The following is a 26,439-nucleotide window of genomic DNA, read 5'->3' as shown; positions in this document are numbered from 1 at the left end:
TTGCCCTCAGTTACTTGTGTGGTCAGAACGCTAATAGCGTTAGTGTGGCTTATAGGGCCTGAACTGTAGTTCATTGGTTTACTCGGGTCAGTGACGGACACAAAATTTAACAAGGCATAGTAACCTTATTTCTCCTCTGTAAGTACTGCAGTCTGTCCAGACTTAAAAGATGTCAAAAAGGAGTTGTAAAATTTTGGATTGATATGGAAACAAATCCCCTAAACAGACTGAAAACATGAGGCAAGAGGAAGAAATCTTGCCATCTTTAATTTTTCTTTTAAACTAATGAAATTAAAGCTGATGCCAAGCATTTGTTGGTTAAAGCAGATTTTGTTGCCACAGGTAAACGATTAGAGGTTAAACTACAGCTGTTAACATGCGTTGGGTGAATTTTGAAGTGTTTCTAAGGTAGTTAGGCACTTTTACTAAAAACAAGATTAAAGGGAACTCGCATGGTGATAGAAAAGTGTACTGACACCAAAAAAGAGGTGTAAATTAATACATTTTAATTATTTATCTTAAACTTCCTTCTCAAATACAGTACAATTTTAATGATGTGTGCTCAGACGCTTCTTCAAATCTGCTGATCCACCTCAAAGTCCTCACACCGATCATCTACAGTGTTTTGGTGTCGTGGACAAACCCATCATCAAGAAATATAATTGTGTACGCAGCCGATTGGCTGGTGTGTATTTCGCCTCTGCCCATTGGCTACTGTCAAAACAGAAGCGCTGTGATTGGTGGGAATGAGAGAATAGGAAGTATCTATCGGTAGTAGAGGGCTTAACATGAGTAGCTTAGCACTAGCTGGTTGATTGAAACGAAAACAGTTTGCATATTTCGGTGGTTTTTTTTGTATCGTATCACGCTGTTTCAGCCGTTTGTTGGACCTTGGAGTTGCGTCTTTGGAAAATATTGCGCAGTCTGTTGAGTGTTTGCGGAGCTATGTAACACTAGCTCGCCAGCTAGCAGCTAAACGTTAATTCAGCCTGTTACTACTTTACAAACGCAGCTCTGCATTGGGATGTGTTAGCTCGTTGGACAGGCTCTGTAACTAAAATTATCGGGGTTGTTTTCCAGACAGAGCGCGGTTTCGTGTTGCCTAGCTGGAGTGTGCGTTTATTAATGCTGCGTATGATAGTGTGACTCAACTGTAACTGGATGTTTAGTGATAGAAATAGCAGCAGCTACAGCTAGCAGAGTGTTAGCTTGTCAACAATGGGGAACAGGAGGTTTTTAAAGACGACAGGGTCGTTTTATTTGTTGACAATAGTGCTGCTAGTTGTTATCAAAGCAATAACAGCTGGTAAGTATGTCAGTGTTGTGTAACCTGCATGGAAATATTTTACTGCTCACTTCTCATGTTGTTGTAGGCAGCTGCTTATGTTTATCATACAGGTGTGTCTGTTTCAAGTAAACACTGCTTTTATTTCTACCACCCTAAAACTTTTCAGATGAAGAGCAGCCTGTGGATGATGGACCAGAGCTAAAGGTGAGTTGTGGCTGTGTGATTTTTTTATCTTAAAGTTAGCAAATCGTACCTTTGAAACCACGACATTTGTTCAGCTTGGTATTAACTTAAAACTAGAAGTTAGCTCGTTTTGAAATGGCTCCTTATGTCATTGACGTCATTGATTTTATCTGCCATGTGGTTCTTCATCTTGGTTTGGACTCAGAGCGTTCAACTTAGTTAACCTGTTTTTTGTTCAAGTGTTCAGCTGTTTATTATCAACAGCAATCCATAGAATTATCTTTATATATCTGTTTTCAACTAATTATGAATGTTGGGATGACGTTTCTACCCATTTCCTTCCAGTCTTACCATGACCCAGACTCAGATGAGGAGGATGTTCATATACCAGCACATATTGTGGCTGGCGCGTCTGTGACCTCTGGTCATGATGCGCCCCAGCCAGAAGAAGAGCAACAGTCCCCTGAGGATGGACTAGAGGGAGAGGAGAAAGAGGACTTACCTGAGCAACCTCCACCAGTCCCAGAGAAACCTAAAGAAGGTGAGAACTCTGTGAACTATGAACATGTTGTGCTGTGCATTGAGAAATAAAAACCCACAGGAAATCTGATTACTAAGTTAGTTTGCTTTGGTCCAGCTTTGAATCCAGTTATTTATCTCCCAACAGCATGTTGTTTACCAGATTTAAATTTCTATGATTTGTCAGTGTGAGGCAGAGATCATGAGCAGGGAACTTTCTGTCACTGAGCAAAGTGAACTTTTAGTTGTACTTGAAAGCAGAATTTAGGAGCCAATAGTTAGAGCCTTGACATTTAGAAATGTGGCTCCGTCTTCACCAGAAATCCTGATACTTTGTTTCATTGCTCTGTGAGCTATTGCACATTGTTTCCCATGGCACACAGTTTAAAATTTTATGAAATCTTATCATTTAAACTGTTAAAACAAGGGTTGGTTGTTTAATGGGTTCATAAAAACACATTTTGACTTGTATGAGTTATTGGACATAAGACTTAAAATGATTATCATGCTCAGTGTTGAGAAATTTGGGCAGTGTATATTTTTCAGACATCTAGAGTTTCTGACTTATGTGACTGTTCTGCCTCCAGTGGTCGTCCTCCGGTTAAACTTTCCCTAATATCTCAAGGTTTTAACTACATCCTAAAAACTTTGTCTGCTTTTGAGAACTGTTTTGTGTGATTTTCCATCTTTGCTGAGTCTCAACATGTTAACCTGTTTTCACTTAGGCTGACTCTGGGCACAGGCTTGTGTGGTTTTTGGGCTGTGCCAGAGTAGATGAACGGTTAACCCCCCTGAGAAATTAACAGTACTTTGCACCTGTGACTCCTCTTGCAGCCAGTTACATCATTTTTTTCAGGGAGTGTTGTTGTACAGTTTGCTGCGTCTTGATTTCTTGCTTCAGTTTTGATAAAATTGTGGTTCCATAAATGTGGCGGTTTACTCACATTTATTAAAATCAGTACTGATAATTTAATCCAGAGTTTGAAATCTTTACAGTTCAAAAGGCATCACAATGGAGACAGAGTTTTGAATGTGTTTATGTAAAATTCTCCGATCTTAAACTGTATTTGTAACTTCTGTTTTCAAAACAGTTCCTGTGGTAAACGGAGGTACGGCTCATGGAGAGCCCTGCATCTTCCCTTTCTTCTTCCAGGGGAGGGAGTATTCAGACTGCACCACTGATGGACGTGGGGATGGACGGCTGTGGTGCGCCACAACGTACGACTACGAGCAGGAGAAGAAATGGGGATTCTGTGAGAGTAAGTCTTCAATATAACACCTTTAATGGTATGAAGTAAACACTTTCCAAAAGCAAGTACGGTGTAATTACAGTTATACACAATAAGTGCCAAGTTTTAAAATGTAGCCATCAATCTACTTTAAGTGGAATAAAAAAAACCTGGTTCAATGACAAAAACAGAAAGAAAATGAAATCAAACCTGGGGGCACATCATGGTTTCATTTCTAAAATTACTTTTGCTCTCTCTGATTCTGAAAATGCTTTCTGCATGATCTTATTGGTTTCTTCTCTCTTTCACTCAGCGGAGGAGCAGGCACAGCAGAGACTGCAGGTGGAGGAGACCGAGGAGCAGTATCAGTCTATTCTGCGAGTGCTCAATGCCACAACCAGGAAGACCCAGAAGAAAGAGTGAGTGTAATCGTGTTCTTTGATAAATGAATATTTTGCCTTTAAAAGTTTTCATAAACATGCCTCTAAGATAAACTTTCCAAGGGTTCTTAAAACCAGATAATCAGTTTAAAGTCTTAAACTCTGACAAGATGAATGAAAACACCATCTTAGACAGACAGAATAAAGATAATGCTCAGCTGGAAAAACATGCCCTCCTTGTTTCATAACACGGTCAATCAACTTGCAAAAATCCATTAGCCTGCTGTATATTGAAAGTCATTCATCATAAAGTTAAAAGCTTCTGTTGTACCTCTCAGGAATCATGATCTGATCTGATGTAGTTTTGACTGTGTCTCTTAAGACATGCTGTCTTTGTGACTCTGTTCACCACATCCTTATTTACTCTAGGTGTCACGGTACTCTCAAGTTATTTACACACCATTTATTTCAGTGCATGTGTCAGTCTGACTCCTGTGTCCTCCCTTTCCCTCAGGTTATATGAAAAGCTGCAGAAAGTAGCAGAGAAAGGTCACCAGAAAGCCATGGAGAAGGTGGCGTATGCCATGCTGTTTGGAGACTACATGATCCAGAATGTCACCAAGGCCAAAGAAATGTTTGAGAAGCTCGCTGTGGAGGGTTCGCCCAAAGCTCAGACGGTAAGAGGAAGCATCTGAAATGCTCATGCCTGATGAGGAAATGTGGAAACCATTTGATAAGACTCCCGATGTTGTCAAATAAGCTGATAATATGTGCTCAAAGATAAGTTGTATAACATTTATTTACTTACCTACAGGCTCTTGGCTTTCTGTACGCAGCAGGACTTGGTGTTAACTCAAGTCAGGCGAAGGTAATTTCTTGTTAAGTGCGACTTCATTGTTTTACTGTTAGTTTAGTGAATCGTTCTGTTAAAAATGTGACAGAAAGTTTCTTTTTTTCCCCAAGAAAACTTCACATATACGCATTTGCCTTCTTTCAGGCCTTGGTTTACTACACCTTTGGTGCCCTGGGTGGAAACTTAGTTGCTCACATGGTTCTTGTAAGTTGATTTTTCAGTCAGTGCACAATTAAAATATCATTTCACTTGAAAGTATAAACACTGTTGTGTCCTCTTTTTTTATTAGGGATACAGATACTGGGGAGGTGTAGGTGTTCCCCAGAGCTGTGAGTCAGCACTGACACACTACAGGCTGGTCGCAAACCAGGGTGAGCATTTACTGCAGTGTGTTTATATATATGATCTTCAGGTGGCACGTTTCCACTGATTTGTTCTCCTCCCATCTGCTTCTTCCTCAAACCTACCCCCCAGTGGCCAGTGACGTGTCTCTGACAGGGGGCTCAGCGGTGCAGAGAATCAGGCTGCTGGATGAGATAGAGAACCCAGGATCAACCAGCGGGATGCTGGAGGAGGACTTGATCCAGTATTATCAGTTTCTGGCTGAGAAAGGGGATGTTCAAGCTCAGGTGAAGTGACATTGAATTTTACATTTATTCACTTAATTACAGACTTTTACAGCTCCAGTTGTCAGACTTTTAGTTGACACTGCACTGTTCGTTTATATTATAACAAGTCTTCACTTATAAAGGTTTCCTCTCTGCATTGATAGGTGGGGTTGGGTCAGCTCTACCTGCATGGAGGACGTGGAGTTGAACAGAATTATCAGGTGACATTTTAGGATTTTTCTATCGTATGTAAAGTTTCCCTGTTTTAGAAATGAGCAGGTTTAAATATACTTGTGATCATTTTTCTCCAACAGAGGGCGTATGACTACTTCACTCAGGCTGCAAATGCAGGAAACACACATGCCATGGCTTTCCTTGGAAAGGTTAGTGAAATGCTTTCTATTTTATTCTTTTTGGATTAATGGTGCAAAGATTTTTTTAGTTGAAGTTATAAAGATTTCAGTTCAATCACCATCATCCTCACCACACATTGCTAATACCAGTTTAACATACACTGGAGCATTTTCGTGTGTTTTTCATCACTGTCTGCTTCTACTTGTGTTTGTCAACATTATAAATATGTATGTTATACTGTGAAAAGATTTGTGCGAAGCAGACTGCATTGAAAGATGAAAAAAGCGAATAATCTGGTACAGGGCTGTGTAATGTATTCGTATGTGAGCGACAGCATTAAGCTCTTTATTTCTAAGAGATGTTTCTTCTTCTGACCTTCAGATGTACTCAGAGGGCAGCGAGTATCTCCCCCAGAACAACGAGACAGCGCTGCAGTACTTCAAGAAGGCGTCTGACTTGGTAGGAAAAAAATCAGTGAATTAATGTCTGTGTTTCTTTACCCTTCAGTTTCTGTCATTGTGTAAAAGCTCTGCCGAGGAATGGGTTTTGGATTTGAGTTTTATTCACTCCTTGCCTTTGTTCACTCAGGGTAATCCTGTGGGGCAGAGTGGTCTGGGGATGGCCTACCTCTATGGGAGAGGGGTCCCAGTGGTGAGAAACTTCAATGAATTACACACTCTTTTTACAACTTGATGACTTTGTAAACATTGAAGTGTTTTCCTCTGTTTTGGAAACCTGAGAGCCAAAAATACTGGCATTAAATTGAAAATTTGTCAGTTTTTAATAACTATAAACTCATTAAGTGACTTAATATTAGAATTAAACTATAGACATTCCTCATGCAGGACTCTCAGCAGTCGTTGATTAGTCTTTTGTGTGTTTCTGTTTCAGAACTATGAGCTGGCGCTGAAATACTTCCAGAAGGCAGCAGAGCAGGGCTGGGTGGACGGACAGCTCCAGCTGGGAACCATGTATTACAGTGAGTGTTGAATGCTGAGTTTGTGAGTTCACCTACAAGACTGCCTCCTGCCTCCTGTCACAGCTTCTCCTTTCCCTTCTTTTCTCTGGGAGATCTTGCTACACTGTCTAAATTTTGGACTTTTTTGTTTTCTTCACAACACACAGTCTCTCTTTTTTAAGTGTATTCACATCTCTCATCTGGATTGATTTTCTCTCCTCAGACGGCATTGGCGTGAAGCGGGACTACAAGCAGGCTCTTAAATTCTTCAACCTGGCCTCACAGGCAAGCCACATCCTGGCTTTCTACAACTTAGCCCAGATGCACGCCACTGGTACTGGAGTGATGCGCTCCTGCCACACTGCTGTGGAGGTAAGACACTGAGGAGCTCCTCTTCCTTTGTAACGTCAGACTCCCTGGAGTCCACTGGAGCTCTTATCCTCTACATATATGACTCAGCTCCTCATGGAAGTCAAACTATTCTATCTTTCAGCTTTTTAAGAACGTGTGTGAGCGAGGCCGGTGGTCAGAGCGTCTCATGATGGCCTACGGCAGCTTCAAGGAGGGCGACTCGGATGCTGCGCTGGTCCAGTATCTGCTGCTGGCTGAGCAGGGCTACGAGGTGGCCCAGAGCAACGTGGCCTTCATTTTGGACCAGAGTAAGACAAAACATTACATAACTGACATTATATAGTGAAAAGCAAGATTGTTTCAAATGGTCTGTTTACTTTCTCCCTCTGTGTAAGGCTTATATATGTTTATATGTGGCTGACTGATACCTAAGTAAAGTGTGAAATTTGCACTCATCTGCCTCAGATACATCAAGTTGCACGAGATATCAGTAGTTCATATTTATCAGTAGATTTCCATCCGAGCCTAATGCTGGTTGGTTAGCTTCTCTGGCCCATTACATCCATTCAGAGAATACTTTTTGATCTAACCTCAGGAAAACTAACATCCCTACCTTTGTTTTTTTGTTTTTTTGTCTTTATTTGGACCGCAACAAACAGAAGGAGCAAAGATCTTCAGTGAGAACGAGACATACCCACGTGCTTTGCTCCACTGGACAAGAGCTGCAGCCCAAGGTCAGTCTATCCATTCCCTGCTGCGCTGTTAGTTCCAAACCTGCTGAAGTCTCAACATGTTTACCTTCTTGTGACTCCAATCTTCCCCCAGGTTACACTGTGGCGAGGATAAAACTCGGGGACTACCACTTCTATGGCTATGGGACAGATGTGGACTACGAGACAGCCGTCATCCACTACAGACTGGCATCAGAGCAGCAGCACAGCGCTCAGGCCATGTTCAACCTGGGCTACATGCATGAGAAAGGCCTGGGCATCAAACAGGTGGGCAAGAGTGAAGTTGCCCTCAGGCTACAGACGTTTTAGTTTGTGTTTTTTTGCCTGTGCCCACCACGGAGGGATTGATCTATTGATCTCCTGTTCTCTGGAGCTGCTAATAATATCAAATTGGATATATAATCTGAATGTTGATATCAGAATTTTAAGTGGTGACAGTCAATGAGTTATAGAGAAAGCCAGTTGCAGTGTTTATTATTAACTCTTACTAATACAGTGTTGTTTAAGGTCAACCAGAAAAACAGCTGTAACAGAAATGTAATGGTTAAGCTCTTACTTCAAGTTCTTACTTAGTTGACATTTCGTCTGAAGATGCGTCTGCAGTGTGTCTGCAGTGTGTCTCTGTTCTGTTATGGCAAACAGATCAAATAAGTTTCGCTCAAATCAATCTGTCAACTTACACTGTCTCCGTTCTGTTGCAGTAAGTCTGTGTAGCTGGTCTGCCGCGTTGTAGGTCATATCCAGCCATCCTATTTTTGACACATGCGGAGCTGTGACGCATAAATTCAGCGTAGGAAAGATGGAGCGGGACAGAAGGTCATGACTGGAAACTACCTAAAAATACCCAGTGACTTTCAAAATAAAACCGACCGTGTCAAAATCATAGACTAAAAAAAATGGACGTCCGCTTGCTCAGCTTGAAGTGAGGACTGCTCCCCCTGGTGGCTGGCTGCAGTATAGGTTTAAAAATTCGGCTTTCCAGCCATTCCAGATGTGCTGTGGTCAAACTTTAAAAAATGATAACACCTCGTAGCGATGTTTCTCACATCCGATTGTTGTGGTGATTTGAAGATATAATTTGGCTGTCTTGTATCCAAGTCCTCTTTTTTCTGAAAAGTTTTGTTTTCATTAGTTATTCGAGGTTAAAAACGAGGCTTTACATAACGTTTAACGATGATTAACAGCTGCCGTTCTCATGTATTTTTTTCGGGGATTGTAAAATATGTTGGGAAGTAGAGTCAGGAAGTGATTAGACTTTCGAAAGATAAAAGATAATTATTATTTTTGTCACCCAGCTCCACTCAGATTCTCCCAGAATCCTTCATCGTCTCTACTGCGCAGACTTTGGCTCCAAACTGCTACAATGGTGGCACCTGTGACGGCGGTATTTTGGCTTCAAAACCGTACAGTGATAAATGGAGGAGCCACGCTGTCCATTCTATATACAGTCTATGGTCAAAATCAGTTCATATTTAGCTTGACTATGATGATAAACTGACATAACGAGCAGAGCCAGACCAGGAGTCAACAGGTTTGAGGTTTTACAGCCCAACACAAATGAAGAGAGACTTATCAACAGAGAGGGAAGTGCAGGAACTCCTCGGTCTCGTGACTTCAGCTGTCTGTCAGTCATGCAGCTTGTCCGACTGAACACGCAGCCGGTGAAAGTTGACAAACGCAGTGCAACGGAGTCACACTGCAGACTTATCTGGTTTATTTCAGGCATGAGTGAAATAATGAGACTAAAACTCAAAACCTAATTTGTGATGAGAGTCTACTCTCTGTGATTCTGCAGGACATCCATCTAGCCAAGCGTTTCTATGACATGGCTGCTGAAGCCAGCCCAGATGCCCAAGTCCCAGTTTTTCTGGCCCTGTGCAAGCTGGGTTTGATTTACACTCTGCAGTACCTGAAGGATCTTAATGTGAGTACTCTCTCCCCATTGGAGCCAGGACTATTTGGCGTTGAAGTAGAAACTCACTTAGAGTTGTCACTTAACAGAGTTAAAAGCTTCATTACAGGAAACAGAAATTAATTCAAGCTAATTTTTTCCTCCATTTGCTTTTGGCTCTGCTCAGTTGAAGGAGCTTGTTTCTCAGGTGGACCTGGACCAGCTCCTGGGCCCAGAGTGGGACCTCTACCTCATGACCGTCATCGCCCTGCTGTTGGGTACAGTGATCGCCTACAGACAGCGCCAGCACCAAATCATTGTTCCTCCTCGTCCACCGGCCCCTGCCCCTCAACCCTCCCCGGCTCCACCACCCAGACCGCCTCAGGAACAAATGCAAGCCCCAGCCGAGCCCCAGGGCCAGGAGGAAACACAAGCCCAGGGCGCGGCTGCGGAGGACGAACAGCAGCAGCAGCAGCAGTGAGAGGAACGTAGTGAGAGCAGCGAAATACCGACGCTGGCAGCAGCTCTTCCACCTTCCCGTTCCCCTCCACAGGCTTAAAGACAAGCAGAAAAAGCTGCTGAACTGTGCAGTCTGACAACTCCTGTTCTCCAATTCAGATCAGCTGAAGACCGACAGTGGGGGTGTTCACGGACAATGTTACAGAACAGGGTGAAAGAGGGAAACACAGACATTGGACTTGGTAATCTGTGACTCAGGATACAGCCAGAATCTCCCCCTGTCCCCATCAGCATGGAAGCAGTGACGCAGCTGCCAAATTTTAGGCTTTTTGGACTTTACTAATCAAAGAAGTCGACATGTTTGGAATCTGATATGTGCGTTAGTTATTTCTCACGCTCCTCTTTTGTGAAAATCACACCCAGTCCAGCTGCTTCAAACCTAATCTTGAGCAGTATTTGAGAAAGACTTCAGGCAGGAAAGTGATGTTATTTTAGTAGTTTAGTTTGCTAAAGAAAGTCATGTTGTTGCATGTTTTTTCTCATTATTTTGCAGACTCTAATTTTGGGCACCTTTGTTTCAGACACTTTATGGCTCGGCGCAGTGTGCAGACATCTTTACGTTTCTTGGGATTTGATTCAGTTGACATATCGGATCTGTTCCTCCACAGTTCAAAGAGAGGCGGTTTGTGTTTATGCTAAACCATTGAAAAGCCATGCTGTGTCGTTTGTATCAGAACAAGAAACTGGTTTGGTTTTTTTGTTGTTGGGTGAGTTGTATTTGTTGGTTAAGTTGGGCTGGAAGAATAACTAGATTTTAAGTAACGGTGGATGTTTGTCAAGCTTCCAGTGTCAGAGACACATTGGAGAAAACACAAGAGGCTGCTCAAGTGAACCATGATTTGTGACTGAAATCTCTGGGTCTGTTTGAAAACTCCACCTCACGCTATTCACTCAGAGTTCAGAGCGAGAGCTGAGTGCACAGGCTTCAAAGAACAAAAGATGGTCCAGTCACAGATCAGTTTTTCAATGTAGGAGGCACATTTGCGTGGAGTTTTTCCATCAACAACTATTTCATGTTTTTTGTTCTTGTGCTTGGATTTGGTCCGTCTCATCCCAGAAGTCCCGCTTTTTTAATCTTTGAGTTAGCTGAGGCAGAACTGGAGCAGCCTTAAGTATAAAAGGATCTCAAACCCTGGATTGTTCCTACAGAAGAGGAAGTGAATCCTTTTATTTTGCGAGTGTATGTGTGTGTGTTTGGGTTACACAACTTGTGAAAACTTCCGCCCCCTCACCAAAAGTCCAAGTTGGAGCTGTGTGCTCTGCCTACACTTCTCAGCTCAGAGACCTGAATCCATAAAAACTAGGTCAAGTTTGACCAGACGGTATTTATCAAAACAAGATGAGTAACTTCTGATTTTGCCACATTGAGACCATTTGTTCGATTCCACAATATGTGCTTGTTGTTAAAATTAATGAGAAGTCATCTGCCAATCTGCATGAAGTCACAGAGGAGGGTAAAATGTTATTTGTAGGAAGAAGAGAGGAAATAGTTTCTTGCCGTCACATTAAAACCAACACAATTTGTCTAAAGTGAAACACTGGTAAAGATTGTCGAGCTGACTGCATTTTTACCATCGCAAAGACAAGTTTATAAAGAAATAATAAATGATATATGGTATTTAAAGACTGTTTGAGGCTCTTTTTGGTGTACTCTAAATCACAAACTTTGCATTGTTTGAACATGTGGAGGTATTGTTCAGACTTTGTGATGCTGACCCTCAGATTAGCTCCCATTGGACCTGCAGGGTGTCACTCTGCATTACAGGGTGAGCGACTGACAAAGCAACAGTGCTGTAAAGCTGAGCATCACATTGTGTGGGTCTGTAGGGGGGACCCATTGACTGGCCCGTACGCACTACTATGGAGTGGCTTTGGATCGCCGTGGCAACTTGTATGCTCGCATCCCCCTCTGTCAAAGGTAAGTGCTAGAACAAGCAGGAGGGCAAAACACATGTGAGCCTGTGTGCCTGGGTTATTGTTACAACAGCCTCTGAAACTGGGCCTTTTTTTTCCACTCAGTTTGTTTGTAGGGTCATATTCTGTAATGAATGAGCTGTTATAGATGTAAACATACCACTGGGACCAAAGAACAAACTGATACAGAGTATTTGGATGCTGAAAATGACAAGGACAGAAGTGTCATGATGTACGGTGCCATTTACTTTGAAATGATTTTTCTCTTTAAGGCAACGACTGGTGGTGGGAGTATGAAGAGGGGATACGACACTACAGCCAGGAGGCCCTCAACAAGGTACAGCCTACATCTGCTTTATCACCCAACAGAAACATGTTTCTGATGGTGGAAAAGGAATAGTTTGCTAGGCTGTAACAGATAAGAGAAGCTGAATAAACTTTAACCAAATACCTCTGATTGATTTAAAACAAAAAAGGTTTATATACATTTAATGTTCTTGGTTGTTATCAACATAACCCCATTTGTTAATTCTGACTGAACAGGAAGCCTATAACTGTGTGAAATTAAAAAAGAAAAAAAATGTTTGTTTTTTTTCACTGCATTTACTTATGCTTGGCAGCTAATTTCCAAATCAAGTCCTGAGTTAAGCTTTTAGTACATTAAAAGGAAAGATATTAAGACTATATAAAGTACATATAATTCAGTAACAAGTTTGGTTTGAAAAAAAACAGTTTAAAGATAAAATATGAATAATTGCATCAAGGTTATATAAAGATAAAGTATTTGAAGCCCTTTTTGTTAACTTGGTTTGGATGATTTTGTCTTATAGCTCATAAGGGCTCAGAAATCCACAAACTCACTTTATGATGATATTTACCAAGGTCAGTGAAAAGGGATTTAAAATAAAAATGTATAACTCCCTTTGTTGTCAAATGACTTCAATGCAGCGTATCATCGAGAGGTTCAACCTGCTATGTGTGTTGTTGAAGTCCAGTTTACTTCAGTTTGTCTAAAAACTTGACAAATATCCCCTAGATTCTTTATGCGGGTCCAGGTCAGGCAAGTTGATATCATGGTCAGAAAACCATACAGTAGTAGTTTAGGGGCTATTGGCAGATGTTACGTCATAAAGCTTGTTAGCAGATGGAAGTATGAAGTCATTTCTAATATCCTGATAGACCGTTGCGTCATTGGACTTGATAAAACACACTGAACCAACAGGGGCGGGTGTGGCTCAGTGGTTGAGTCGTCATCTGTCAATCGGGAGGCTAACGATTTGATCCCAGCTCCTGCAGCCACATGCTGGAGACGCTGAACCCAGAATTGCTCCTACTGTGAATGTGTTAGCCAAAACTGATGGTTCCCTACAATAGAAGTCTCTGCCATCAGTGTGTAAATGTGGAGTGTATGGGTGACAGAGACAAGAAGTGTGAAGTGCCTTGAATGGTTAGAAAGACCAACAACCCCTGTAAAAAATGATGGATGTCTTGGAAGACGTTCAGCTGTTTAATTTTGAATAAAAAAGAAGATCACAGACGAACTGAAGTCACTCAAAATGAAAACTTTCTGGTTTAGGAAACACTAAAAGATATCAAGAAAATAAGTTTTGTGGTTGTTTATAACAACTGCCTTTTTAGATCAAGCCGAGAAAGGAAAAAATTATGGAATCATTCAATTCTGAGGTTAAAAGTATGGAATCACCCTTTAAGTTTTCATTTCCAAAATTAACACCTGCTCATTAAAAGAAAGAGTTAAAAAGCTGCATTCAAAAAGGAGTGCTCACACCTAAGAGAGCTTGGTGCACCAGGTGGATTGACATGAACCATAACTCCAACATGAGAGGTGTCAGTTGAAACAAAGGAGAGGATTATCAAACTGCTTAAAGAGGGTCAATCATCAGTGAATGTTGCAGAAGATGTTGGTTGTTCACAGTCAGCTGTGGGCTGGGAGCAGCTATCTTTAATTCTATCTTTAATATTACCCTTAAATCTAAACTAGGCTTTGAAAGTCTAATCCTTGGTCTCTGTAATCTTGTCGATCACTTCGATTAGAGTCGCAGAGGACAACAGAGCTCTGAGGTACCATGCTTAAACTTGTAGGCACAAACAAAAATCTATAAAATTAGAAAGGATATGGTGCTCCATTAAAAAAGGAGTCCTGTGTGTGTTGGAAAAATAACTTCAATGAATATAGAAAGACTTAGCGGTTTGTGTGCACTGCTTGTTACCAGTCTCTAATAGATAGGGAATAAAAACATCCCTGGATTCCTTTCCAGCACTGTAGCCAGACTGACAAACGGTCATAGCTCTCCTGAGCCATGCATTCCTCTATCGCTTAGCAGTGAGGATGCTATGATCTTCTTTATTGAGGAGGTATTAAAGATTAGAAATTTCCCTTTCCCTTGGTTGGCTCCTCTTGTCTGAGGAGGAACTATTTGTCCTTACTGGCAGGCTATGTGTCCCAACTGTTTAAAGTGGCAGTGATTAAGCCTCTTCATGAAAAGCCCTCACTTGATTCGGGCTCTTTAGTGAACTACAGACTGATATCTAACCTGTCTTTTCTAAAGTCTTGGAGAAAATTGTCACCTGTTCTGTGAGTTTCTTCATAGCAACAGTCTTTTTGGGGACTTTCAGTCTGGGTTCAGATCCCACCATAGTACTGAGACTGTGCAGCTGAAAGTAACCAACAATCTACTTTTGGTTTCAGGTAGTGGTCTCTGCACTGTACACACGTTACTCGATCTTAGCCCTGCTGTCGACATTATTGATCATCACATCCCCCTGCAGAGATTAGAGAAACGATTTGGCATTACAGGAACCACTTTAGCATGGCATGAATCGTATCTGTCAGATCGACCTCACTTTGTTCATGTGAACAATAAATCCTCTATGTACACCAGGTTAAGTTATGGAGTTCCTCAAGGTTCAGTACTTGGACCAGTTTTTTTCTCCCATTGGCACTCTCTCCTTGCCTCCCTCAACATCTCCCCTTCACTCCCTATTGAAGCAGATGTCTTTCCAACATGAGTCTTGTTCTGTCTGAGGTCTCTGCCCTTTAAAGGGAAGTTTTTTCTTGCTAACGTAACTTGCTAGATATTGCAAAGTACTGTATCAGGTAGGTTAGGTAGAAGTAAGACTTCTTATCTTGTCTTGTCTTGGGTTTCTTGTAATAAAATAAAAATGTTATTAACGTTAACAGGACCTGCTTATGTTTTCAGAAATTGCCTTGAGATAATATTTTTATGATTTAGTACCATATAAATAAAGATTGATTAATCTATTTTTTTGGACACTATTCTTATTCCATCAAATAAAAGGGTGTTTGTGGATGATACATCTTCCCATTGAGTGAAAAACTGAGAATTTTCCTTGAAGAAAGACGTGCAAAGTCAATGCCATGGCTTTTGAATAGCCCAGATCTCAATCCAGTTGAAAATCTGTGGTGAAAATTAAAGATAATAGTTCATGGGAAGACTCCAACTGACAAAGCTGATCCAGCAACAGCAAACATAAAGTTGGAGCCAGACTGATGAGGAGTATATCACTTGCTAAGTCCTGAGACTGGTTCCCTCAAAACTTTTTGACACAACTTTTCTTGATAACCCTCTCAAGGCAGTGGTTATCCTCATGCAACTTTTCTACTACAACTTTCTTTTTCAGTAGTTTTTCAGTTATTAAATGTTTCGATTTAGCACTCTACAAAACAGCCAGTCTTTTCCAGCAATGATCTTCAGCTACCACTCCTCCTTGTGTTTGCCAACGATGATAATCTTACTGGCAACTATCAAATTACTATGAATGTAGCTGTAGTTTACTATTTTCACAATTAAGATTAGAAAATTCTGGAAACATTTTTCATGTAATGAATTTAATTTGATTAAATTTTAGGAAACTGATGGGAAATATTAAACTTTTTCAAAATGTTCTCATTTTTTGAGATTGAGCAGCTGCTGTATTAGCAGCAGAGGCAAGTCAAGATCCATGGGGGACAAATGTTACCAGTGGTACCAGCAGCAGGTTTTATGAGTCTGTTCTCCACAAGTACAGATGTATCAGATCAGAGCCAAAAACAAAAACAAGGAGACAATGCAGAGATATAAATCAAGACAGGAAAACGTTTCTTTCTTTGATTTTTTCTTTTAATGTGTTTCTACAAATAATTGTTTAAAAATGAGAACCTTACATCAAAGCATCTGTTGTTTCACTTTTAGGAATTTCCTGAGAAAACTAGACCCGTGAGCTTCAGACATCCTACGTTTCAGTGTCCTGACATGAGTCCGTCTCCCTCTGTCCCCTCTTCAGGTCTGTCCACCTCAGATTCACCCTACTGTCTAGTAATGAGCCCAAATGCCATATGCATCCTGTTTCTCACACCCCTAACTTTCTCTCACCCTTAACTCCAGTTGAATATGTCAAAGCAGCAGATATCAAAGTCATCGCAGCCTTGGGGGATTCTCTGACAGTAAGAATGATTAAATCTTTATTCATCCTTAAGAAGGACATGTTTTCTGTAATATCAGAGATGCTTTATGCACAGCATTGCGACAGTGAGAAAATCACTTTGATTTAAGTGATTTAACATCAGCTCAACAAATCAGACTTTTCAGAGTCCTCATTAGATCCTCTTTGGATGTTGTTTGTTTTTCCAGACAGCCATAGGTGCCAACGCCACTAATGTGCTTGGGATTCCTATTGAGTTTCGTCATGTGTCATGGAGGTACTCGTATGTCAGAGCAGAAGCCCTGCATATACACAGCTTGTCTTATATTCCTGTTCCTTCACCATTTACTACAATGGCTGTTTTTATACAAGAGAAAAAAGGACTTCTCCCAAGTTTCCTGTTAAAAATATCTATGGGGTGATTTTAACTTTTTAGGGGATATTTATTTCAAAAAGACTTTTGTGGTAATATCATCTTGACTAGATTTCTGTATTTTGCAGCATCGGAGGCTACGGCTCATTTCAAGAAGCCATTACTTTGGCAAGTAAGATACTTAAATCAATGATAATACCTCAGCTATCCCTTTGTTTGTGATTACACCATTTCAACTTAAAAATAACCCAATGTGTCATCCTCACACATTTCTTTTTCCAATGGTGTGTTTTTCAGACATCATCAAACTGTTCAACCCCAAACTGCTTGGTGCAGCTCCTGGAAGGACGGTCCATGGGATGCAGGCTCCCATCAGTGAAACCGGCTTCAACCTGGCTGTGACCGGCCACAACACATTGTAAATACTCATCAGTGTGACATGAGCTGTGTCCCAGTTCAGGGGCCGCGTCCTTTAAAAAGCCTGTTCGAAACCTGAATTCTGTCCCACTTTAAAGGCTTAGACCTTAGACCTTAAAGAAAAAAAAAAGGCTTAGACAAATGTGTCCTACTATTTCAGGGCCATGTATTGATGTATTACCTTCACAGTCCAAAATACACTGAGGTTCTTTGCATACATGCATAACAAACAATAGAGTAGCCAAACAATACACTGTGTAGTGTCTGTGATTGGGCTTAACTGGGCTTAGTGCCAAATACAGTGTTATGCATACATTGAACAAGACAGGCGCTCGTGTTAACCAATTAGCCAGCTAGCTACTTGTTTATGGGTGATGAGGACAGTGCTGTTTGATGTAAGTGTAAGGGCTGAACAGCTGGTGAGGAAATCCTCCATAGACCAGACAGTCTCACTTCAGTGCAGCCTGAGTGATCTATGCAGGCTTTGAACTCTTGATCCTTCAGAGAGTCAAACCTCTAGACAGGGTCACAGCCATGGACTGTTTCCAGCTCAGTTCACAGCAAATAAAAATCTCAGACCTTACGTATGCTCTCAGCTAAACCAGAGAAATGATGTTTTCTTGAACAATTCTTTCTCTTTGCCCCTGTGTATGTTTAGCTTTGATACAAGCTGATGTTTTTCTCTCTTTTTAGCAACCTTCCTGGGCAGACGAGACATCTGATTGACACACTGAGAGAGTTTGAGGTGCAGTTGCATCATCATGGAGTTATTGTAGCTGTTTTCATACCTGAACAAAAGAAAACTCTGCCCTTGATTCTGTTATTTTTGTGTCAGAACGTTTTCACTTCCCATCTCCTCATTTTTCCCTTTTTTTAGGGTCTAAACTTTGAGGAGGACTGGAAGCTTTTAACTATTCTCATGGGCATGAACGACATCTGTGATTACTGCAAAGATAAGGTCGGCGGCTCCTATTGAAAAGGCGACAGTTCAATGAAAAAACAACTTTTCACAGAGTGAAAAATATTTCATTAATATCTGCAGTCTGCATGTCTCTCCAGGCTCTATTCTCTGTGGATAACTTCATTCACTACATGACCATGTCTTTGGAAATGCTGATGAACGAGGTACAGTGAAAGAAAGGAGGAAGTGTTTGTATCTGAGAGGTGTCAGTACACTGCCGGAAATAACTTCAGTCTCTGTGTCTTCCTCATGAAATGCTGCAGGTTCCTCGTATGATCGTGAATGTTGTTCAGATTCTGCCGATGCAGACTCTGAGGGAGGTGCAGAAACCCACCCCTGGGTGTCTACTCCAAAGGTGGGCCATGTTAAAGTAACGCCAAGCTATTGTAAGGAGTTTTTGACTTGCATGAATCAGACATGAATCTGATATTAAAAGTGGTGCCTCAGCATAATCTACAAAAGCATATTAGACCATCAGAGACAAGGTAAGTATTTCCGTACTGTCATTTTTGACGCTTGAAACAGCTGCCTGAGTGTCAGATGAGATGTTTAGCACAAAATGATGCATACAACTGACTGTTAAAAGTAAACAGAAAAAGATATTTTGTCAGAAAACACTAATTACACATGCAAAAAACAAGGTTAGCAAAGAGATGACATTCCCTTTTGGTCCACAGGGGGCGTCAAATTAGAAAAACAGTTTCTCAACCGAGGCTTTAACAAGAACGCCTTTGAGACCCTGCTTCAGTCAAAAAAGTGCTTTAATTTTTTGTTACAGCTCCTTAACTTTCACTATGATGAACTTGCCATTAAAAGGATATAGTCAATTTAATTGTTATAAAGAAAAGGTTTGTTTGTGTAACCTCTGTTTTAATGTCCCAGAATCCCCCAGTGGTCGTAGGCTCCTGCTCCCCTCTCTACCCGCCTTTTCTCTTTTCAGCAGTCCTATCACAAAATGATCTTTAAACAAGTTAATCCTGGCATTACTTTGTGGCAAGATGTGCCTGGCAGCTTGTCATGGCTTCAAGTAATTAATCACAAAGTGCAATTAACTAAAATCAAAACATGCTTTAATTAAGCAAGTGTATCAGTTTTAACAAACTTGAAAAGAGGACTAAGAAAACAAGCAAATAAAGGATGATAAATGTCTTATTCATGGACCTTGGTGCAGTGGTGACCTGTAAGTTTTTGTCTCTGATAGCAGATGCGTTAAGTTTCTGCTGTCCTGATGCCAAATAAGAGCTTGTTCCTTCACGGATCATCCAGCTCAGTGATTATATTGAATTTTGATGAGCTTGCTCAGTATTCACTTCTAGTGATGGAGGAGAATCAGATTCTATCAGACTACTTGTATTCAAACAAGGGAAAATAACAAGTTGGTGCTGAATCAACTGCATTTAAGTGTTTGCAAAGCACTGATAGTGAATGACAAGGCTGCCTGAAATTGAAAGAGGACCCAGTATGGAGCCCTGAGGGATCCCAGAGATAAGGCCACAAGGCCAAGGCACATGTATTCTTCAAATTACACTGAAGCAAGACTGGTCGACTCAGCTGTATGCAAAGAGTTAAACAGATGTAGAAACAATTGTTTTGGGAAGAAATGAACAAGAAGAGATGGGTTTTTTTTTCATTACAGCTAAGGGTTAAGCATTATATTCTCTAGAAAAGATCTTTTATACTTCCTTAAATGCAGAAATCTCACTATTAAAAGTCATACCTTCATCTTTCTCTTTGTATCTTGTGACTTAAATCCAGGTCTTTCTGCTCGTGTCTGATTGAGCCAGTTCCCAGATCTCCTGAGCTGCAGGAGCTGGTTGATGTCAATCTTGAATTCCAGGTACTGTTTTTACCTCTCAGTTTATTGGTCATGTATGTTGTTGTTATAGCGAACATTATTTTAACTCTTTATTCAACATCATAAGATATTAGAAGAGTCTTTAAAAATTGATGGTTGGATCCAAAACAATACCCTGACTTGATAGTCATAAATGTATTCTTAGCGTTACGAACCATTAAAAACAGCATCTGTATTGATTTTATGTTGCATCCATCCACAGAAAAGGCTTGAAGACCTGCTGAACAGTGATCGCTTCTTCAGGGACGACTTTGCCGTCATTCTCCAGCCCTTTCTGAAACACGCTGACCCTCCGCGCCTCCCGGTAATCAATTGTCACTCCTCAGGCCAAAACAATAAGGATGTGGTGGAGATGAGTCAGTGTGAAACAACACACAGTCATGATTGAATCATTAAGATCCTGAGTGTGACGGATTTGGCCTTTGGCTTTGTTAACATGAGGCTGAAAATGAGAGAGAAGTCACGTTTCAGACACAACATGCTCCATCAGTCACTCTACTCCTGTTTGTCTCGTTTCTCTGAGCAGAGTGGGAAGATCGATATGACCTTCTTCACTCACGACTGTTTCCACTTCACCATAAAGGGGCATGAGGAGCTGGCCAAAGGGCTGTGGAACAATATGGTGAGTTCAGTACTTGAAGTGAAGTGGATAAGAGGTCGAAGGTCAACAATAATAGCAGGGACACTCAGAGGGACTGATTAGGTGTTGAAATATGTCACTTCCGTCTCTGGTGACCTGGAATAGCCTTCCTCTCACTGCTGTTTGAATGCATCGTTTCTTTTCTGAAAGTTTTGTTCCATTTTATCTTTTTTAATCGTAAACAACCATGTCATGTCTGTAAACAAGTAAACAGAACAAAAACACAAATTTGCGGTTTTTGAAAGTGTTAAAAATATTGACAGTCTCAAAAAAGGAAATCTATAGAGTAAAAGTTTAGAAAAAAAAGAACACAACCTTTTAAAAACCGTAGCCCTAGAAAACTATCCCTCGGTTATTTTCACCCAAGCAAATGTTTTTACATGATTTCCATTTTGTTGCATTTGTCCAAGTTTCATGGGTCCCTGAGTAGCTCAAGGACACTCACTGATGACCTCAGTAGTCGTGTTTTCCTGCCGCCATCCCTGTTTTTTTCAGCAGGCTCGTGGTAGTGTTTAAAGGTCGCATATTCTGCTCCTTTTCTGCAGTTTAATATGGATCATTGATGTCTTCATGAAATGGTAGTAACACGTTTTGGTCCAAAAAGCCAATAAATCAAGCACAGCAGCATTGTTTCCAGGCTCTCATAGCCCCTCTGTTCAGAACGCTCGGATTTAGTGGGCGTGGCCTTCATATGTAAATGAGCCACCGCTGATACCACCCCACTCTTCCATATCACTGAGAGTGGCGCCACAAGCTCCGAGTGCACAATATTTAGAAAACAGCGAAGCTCGTTTACCGTAACATTACAGGCTAAAACAACAGGCTAACTGCAGCTACAGTTAGCATCATGAAGCTAACACAGAGACAGGGGGGACACTGAGGAAAAGCTCTTACATCTGTTCCACAGCACACAGTAAATAGATTATTTAATAATATAAATTCGCTAATCATCGCCTTCTTACCTTGCAATATGGAGTAAATTTCAAAGAAACTGGAAAAAACAGTAACCTACCAATTGTGACTTGCAACAATAAATTTGGACATTATGTTAAAGAAGCTATTTGCTAATTTCAAAGAAATAAGAAAAAAACTTTGACTAATTATTACCTAAGTGTGATGAAATATGAGGACCTCTTAAGTAAAGTGTTACCAATTTTCTTATAACCTTCACTTGACGAGGCTCAAATCTCCAAGAGATGGGTTGACTGAAGAAAAAGCTCCCAGCTCAGTTAGTTTTTGGGCCTGCTCATGATACTTTTTTCCCATTTCATTGGACTTATTATATGGAAAATTTAAAGAAGAGTACTTCACTTTGCTATGTATTTTTGTACTTCTTTATATTTTCATGTGAAGTATTTCTTATTGGGTAAAATATACCCAATGCTATGTGATGGTTTTACTATTTGTCTATCTGTTTTTTATCCCCATAGTTTCAGCCTGAAGGAGGAAAGATGATTGTCAGCAGTTTCTCTGACCCCATAAGTCTCATCTGTCCTTCTATGGTAGGTCAGTGTTGTTACTTAAAAAAAAAAAACAGACCCAAGGTAGCTTTGGTTTTCTTGTTGAGTTGTTTTAACAGTCATTTAGCAGCTTTGAGCTAGAAACGGATGTTATTCATCAGTCAAGCCTTTCATTGAAATCATTTTGCTGCATGCTTTAAAAAAAAGATACACAACAAGTCTAATTTAAGACTGTGCATCCATTTTGGTATGCTTGGGCAATATTAGGTCTTTTATTCTTTAGCAGTAGGAAATTTTGCAATCAATGAACTACTTCTCATTTTTTATAGTTGGGGTGAGACTCGGTTGTGATAATAACCAGAATAAATCAACACAGACTTTTCCAGAGCAGTCCCAGTTTTGGTCCCCCTGACACTGCTTCATCATCAAAAAATAATTTGGAGAAGACTGAAGGAAAATAATAAACTAAATATGAATGAATCAAATATTGATGGTAGCCTAATTCTAAGTCTGCAGTTGATAAAAAAAGAGACAGACATATTAATCTTTCAAAACAAGAAGTTACGTTCCTCTGCAATGTTTTGTGAGTGATGATGTCTGTCGTCTGCAGGAACACCCGTACATCTTCACCCGACCGATGGCAGCCAACTCGGGTTGGCCTCACCTTCAGTCCAACGCTCTGTCACAGGCCGCCGTCTTCCTGCTCCTCTCACTCCATGTGGTTTTGGCACGTCTTGGACTAGTGTAGCTTCACTTTGCTGAACTTTTTACAAGCGTGTCACGGCTGCATTTATTAAATTAAGATGATACGATGGACCAGAAGCAAAGGAGAATTCAAAATGCCACTGTTAAACGTTACGTATTTGTGGCTCCAAATAGCAGCACTGAGGAAGTAACACCATTTGTGGGATCTGAAATCTGACATGTAAATGAAAATTGAAACTAAAATCCCCAGACTTTGTTTTCAGAAGGAGCTGGAGATGGGAATAGAATGACTTAAAGTCTCTGTTCATGAGAAGTTTTTATTAAAAACAGAAACAGTTTCTGATTTTTGCTGAACCCTGTCTTTTTTGCTCCTGTATTCCTGTATCGTAGAGGAGAGAATAAGCTGATCTATCGCGGCACCATTCACATGGTAGATGTGGCAGATGAGCCATGCGCAAGAGTGAGCGTGTATTTTTAAAGGACTGATTCCTCCCCTTCACACCAGTCATTGGCTGGTCACACGAGACAACTGAATGATCCTCAGCTCACACACAGGAAACAGCTCCCAAAGACCACCAGACCAGACTCCATAGATATCAGCTCTTAGAGAGTCCTGTGACTTCAAAATATAAACCAACATGGAGCGTGAGTGATGTCTTCAAATGGCCGTACTGATGTTTTCTGAAATGCATCAAAAAACAAGGAAAAGTATATAGAAAAATAATACCCCAAGATGTTCTTTTCAATGCTTGGCTCTGGTTTCAGTTGCCGTGATGATGAGACACAGAAGTCTGTAACATCCAGTGGATGTTGCTTTCAAGTAGAGGTGAGGGATATGTCAAATATACTTTACTTCATATACCGAGGGTTGTTGCATGTGATATGTATGAAGTGACTATGTCACATAAATGTTTAAAGACATTGGTATGTAACTCTCTTTCAAGTTTCCCTTCTTTCACTCTCTGCTGGTGCTCCTGTCACAGCAAAGCAAAAAATTCTTCGCACATCTTTTTATCAGAACAGGTGCATTGGAGGGTCAAGTATCCTGTAAAACAAATCCAGAATAAACACCTTCACACCGTTAGACATGCAAATAGAACAGAATAGAACTGTATTGTCATTGTAACAAGTATAACAAAATTGAAGTCACAGCAGCAATCAAGAAAATTAAAGTAAGAAAGTGTATAGAAAGTGCAAAAAGGTCCATAAGAAAATAGATGATGACAGCTTGTCCATCATTCTCCAGTTCAGTCAGCCTCCACCTCCACAGGGTCCAGGACTGAGCTTCTTCAGCATCTGTTCAGTCTCTGTCTCCTGTATCCTGTCTGCTCACAGCAGGTGAAGCTCTTCCAACATGGCGTTGGTGTCTGGTGCTGGCTCTGTTAGAAATGTCTGTAATTAGCATGATGCTACTCTGCCCCCTGGTATTCCCTCTGTTGCTGGGTTAGCACAGCTAGCTCGTCCATCTTATCGGAGATAGATCTTACGTCCCCAATAACGATGGATGGATGGACAGGTCAATGTCGTCACTTCTTAGCTCACACCTGAGAACCAGCACGTCGTCCTCACCTCCTTCTCCTCACCTTGTGGGGAACATCAGGCCTTGCACCAGTTAGCATCAACATGCTACAGGCTGCAAACAGCTGAGTTCACATGGAAACAATGCAGCCATGGTTACATGTAGTATCTCCAGACAAACACAGGAGAAAAAATAGTAAGAAAGATCACTGAAGAAAAAAACAGTTTGGTGTCCATGACCAAAAAATGAGCCAAACAAAGTAATGATCCACTCCAAATACAAAGATTATGAAAAAGAGACGAAAAAATTACAAGAAACGGACAAAGAGAGAGCTGCTGCAAAAGGCAGCCATAGCCAACAAGTCGGCGCGTAGCAACAAAACATTTTTTTTATTACAATGTTACAGTACAAGACATTCATCAGGCAAATGATTTGATCATAAGAAGGAGCATGTTAAATAAGAGGTGGCGGCCCCACACCTGCAGACGCTTCCTTAATCATGACGTCAAAAAAAAAAAAAAAAAGAAAAGAAAAAGAAAAGCAGCAAACTCCCCTGCCCGACAAGAAAACTCTCCTGTGCAGCATGTTTTTTGTATAAGGAGAGGAGAGCAAAAGTTGCCTGCATATCTCATCAGTCTGGGTTTGGGATTTGCATGCAACTTTAAAAAATCCAACTGAAGGGCCTGCTTGAATTGTTATACTGGTGTTGCTTTATGCATCAAAGGGTTGAATTCAAAATGTATTTAAGGATTAAGAGGAGAAATCGAAATATCAAGACCTGGCATCTATATTCACTTTCAAGGTGATGAGGCTCTGACTGGGTCAGAAAAAAAGCAGAATAGATGGATTGACGCCACCCACTTGAGGATTATTTTGACAAATTATCAGTAATGACAATCCCCAGGTCACGCCCTCCTGGTTATAAAAGGAGGAAACTTAGAGCCTGAATCTGGCTTATAAAAGAAATGTGTGAAACAGTTTTCCCACAATTTGAGGTACCAACAAGGAGATGTGCTGCATTTACATAAAAAGGTTAAAACATCCTGTTGACTCTAAGTCAGGACTGTGACAAAGCAAACAGCCAATCGCGGTTATGGTTTTCTTTTTTCACTTATGTGCTGGGTTGCCAGTTAGATTTAAAAGGCTTATGCCACCCCTGGCCATCCTCTGGATCTGGATCTGCCCATGCTGTTCTGACCACATACTGACTGTAGGGATGGAAGGACCTTTTATGTTTCTTCAACAAGGAGTAGCTTTAATTGAGGAAAATTGGCAATGCTTAAAACTTAACTTTTATTCAAACTTTTATAATTTCATATCAATACAGAAACATGTTTGACCTGTTAGTATGAAAGCATACCTATACCTTTCCAAAGTGGTGTCCTAATCTGCCTTTTCTGAGTGAATTTTCCAGAGGTCAGTCAGTTTCTATGTAGCTCATCACCTCCTCACTCTTTCACTGTTTCTGGTTTTAAAGTGAAACACTTTGAAATAAGGGTAAGTTCCTTTTTTAAGCTGGCTGAGAGAGAGGATAAAATTTCTGAATTTCAAAGAAAAATACAACATTGAAATTCTTTTACCTGAGAGATTGACACAGGTTAAATTCCTATTTTCATTTTTTATGCACAGTCACGCCGAGGGGCCCCACTTTCAAAGAGAGAGCACTGATCCGCTCAATGATTTAAAGATGAAAAAGTGTTTTCCATCCTTATTTCCACTGTGACTTTTCAAACTAGACATTTTAGACACACATCTGCTCTTCAGATCTCCAGGCTGCTGATGGCCCACTTTCACTTTGCTGTCCTTCAATAACTTCATTATCATGCACCAAGCACTGAGGACGAGATGTAAGCTAGCACAGGCATACACAGCAGCAGATAATATATATGATACTTGATGCTTAGCAGAGGATTCTTTGTTGTTTATCTGCACACAAATGAGCCACATTTAACAAAGTAGTTTATGATTACACAGTAAGGCTAATGTTTTATTCATGTACTCCCCGGGTTAAAGTAAACAGCACAGTTTGAATGTTCTCTGTTTAATGAGGAGAGCTCACAGGCAGGTGCAGGCTGTGTTTGGAGCAGCTCAGGTTACTTGAAATGTTCATTTAGCTCCTGAATGGGGATAAAAACCATGCACTATGTGCTTAGCATGGTTTGGTTGAGTTGTAAAGAGCAGAATGGGATTGTTCACTCAGACTAGTTTAAGGTAAACATGATGTACGTAACTCACAATGACTGAATAGACGGGGTTTGTGTCAATATATTGGAAAAAACATTTTCCATGAC

General features: G+C 40.7%; 2 protein-coding genes across 2 annotated transcripts; both read left to right on the top strand.

Moving 5' to 3' along the window:
- Nucleotides 1–746: 746 nt before the first annotated feature.
- On the top strand, nucleotides 747–11,488 carry sel1l (SEL1L adaptor subunit of SYVN1 ubiquitin ligase). The gene is made up of 21 exons (XM_074685344.1): nucleotides 747–1,306; nucleotides 1,455–1,492; nucleotides 1,817–2,012; nucleotides 3,082–3,249; nucleotides 3,533–3,638; nucleotides 4,114–4,276; nucleotides 4,414–4,467; nucleotides 4,597–4,656; nucleotides 4,742–4,823; nucleotides 4,927–5,081; nucleotides 5,225–5,281; nucleotides 5,375–5,443; nucleotides 5,796–5,873; nucleotides 6,003–6,065; nucleotides 6,306–6,393; nucleotides 6,596–6,744; nucleotides 6,866–7,031; nucleotides 7,383–7,457; nucleotides 7,549–7,721; nucleotides 9,250–9,378; nucleotides 9,533–11,488. Exons 1-21 carry the CDS (start codon nucleotides 1,219–1,221, stop codon nucleotides 9,824–9,826), a joined length of 2,451 nt encoding a protein of 816 aa, XP_074541445.1. The 5' UTR covers nucleotides 747–1,218; the 3' UTR covers nucleotides 9,827–11,488.
- A 6,604-nt stretch (nucleotides 11,489–18,092) lies between these two features.
- LOC141802396 (phospholipase B1, membrane-associated-like) lies at nucleotides 18,093–22,801 on the top strand. Its single transcript, XM_074685947.1, has 7 exons — nucleotides 18,093–18,133; nucleotides 18,233–18,324; nucleotides 19,725–19,806; nucleotides 20,027–20,128; nucleotides 20,351–20,446; nucleotides 21,895–21,966; nucleotides 22,535–22,801. The coding sequence occupies exons 1-7, from the start codon at nucleotides 18,101–18,103 to the stop codon at nucleotides 22,670–22,672; spliced, it is 615 nt and encodes a 204-aa protein (XP_074542048.1). The 5' UTR covers nucleotides 18,093–18,100; the 3' UTR covers nucleotides 22,673–22,801.
- Nucleotides 22,802–26,439: the final 3,638 nt, after the last annotated feature.

Source organism: Halichoeres trimaculatus, unplaced genomic scaffold, assembly GCF_033239565.1.
Source record: "Halichoeres trimaculatus isolate MK-OKI-2021-1 unplaced genomic scaffold, fHalTri1.1 fHalTri1_scaffold_13, whole genome shotgun sequence".
Classification (NCBI taxonomy): domain Eukaryota; kingdom Metazoa; phylum Chordata; class Actinopteri; order Labriformes; family Labridae; genus Halichoeres; species Halichoeres trimaculatus.
This window is presented reverse-complemented; position numbering and strand designations above follow the sequence as displayed.

What these genes read in the sequence shown, in the direction of transcription:
- sel1l (XM_074685344.1), top strand. Translation starts at nt 1,219, where the DNA reads ATGGGGAACAGGAGGTTTTTAAAGACGACAGGGTCGTTTTATTTGTTG. An exon ending in CCCAGAGAAACCTAAAGAAG is followed by an intron (nt 2,013 to 3,081) that starts GTGAGAACTCTG and finishes TTTTCAAAACAG; the next exon opens with TTCCTGTGGTAAACGGAGGT. An exon ending in AGTACCTGAAGGATCTTAAT is followed by an intron (nt 9,379 to 9,532) that starts GTGAGTACTCTC and finishes GGCTCTGCTCAG; the next exon opens with TTGAAGGAGCTTGTTTCTCA.
- LOC141802396 (XM_074685947.1), top strand. Translation starts at nt 18,101, where the DNA reads ATGACCATGTCTTTGGAAATGCTGATGAACGAG. An exon ending in ATGTCAATCTTGAATTCCAG is followed by an intron (nt 19,807 to 20,026) that starts GTACTGTTTTTA and finishes ATCCATCCACAG; the next exon opens with AAAAGGCTTGAAGACCTGCT. An exon ending in AAGGGCTGTGGAACAATATG is followed by an intron (nt 20,447 to 21,894) that starts GTGAGTTCAGTA and finishes TTATCCCCATAG; the next exon opens with TTTCAGCCTGAAGGAGGAAA.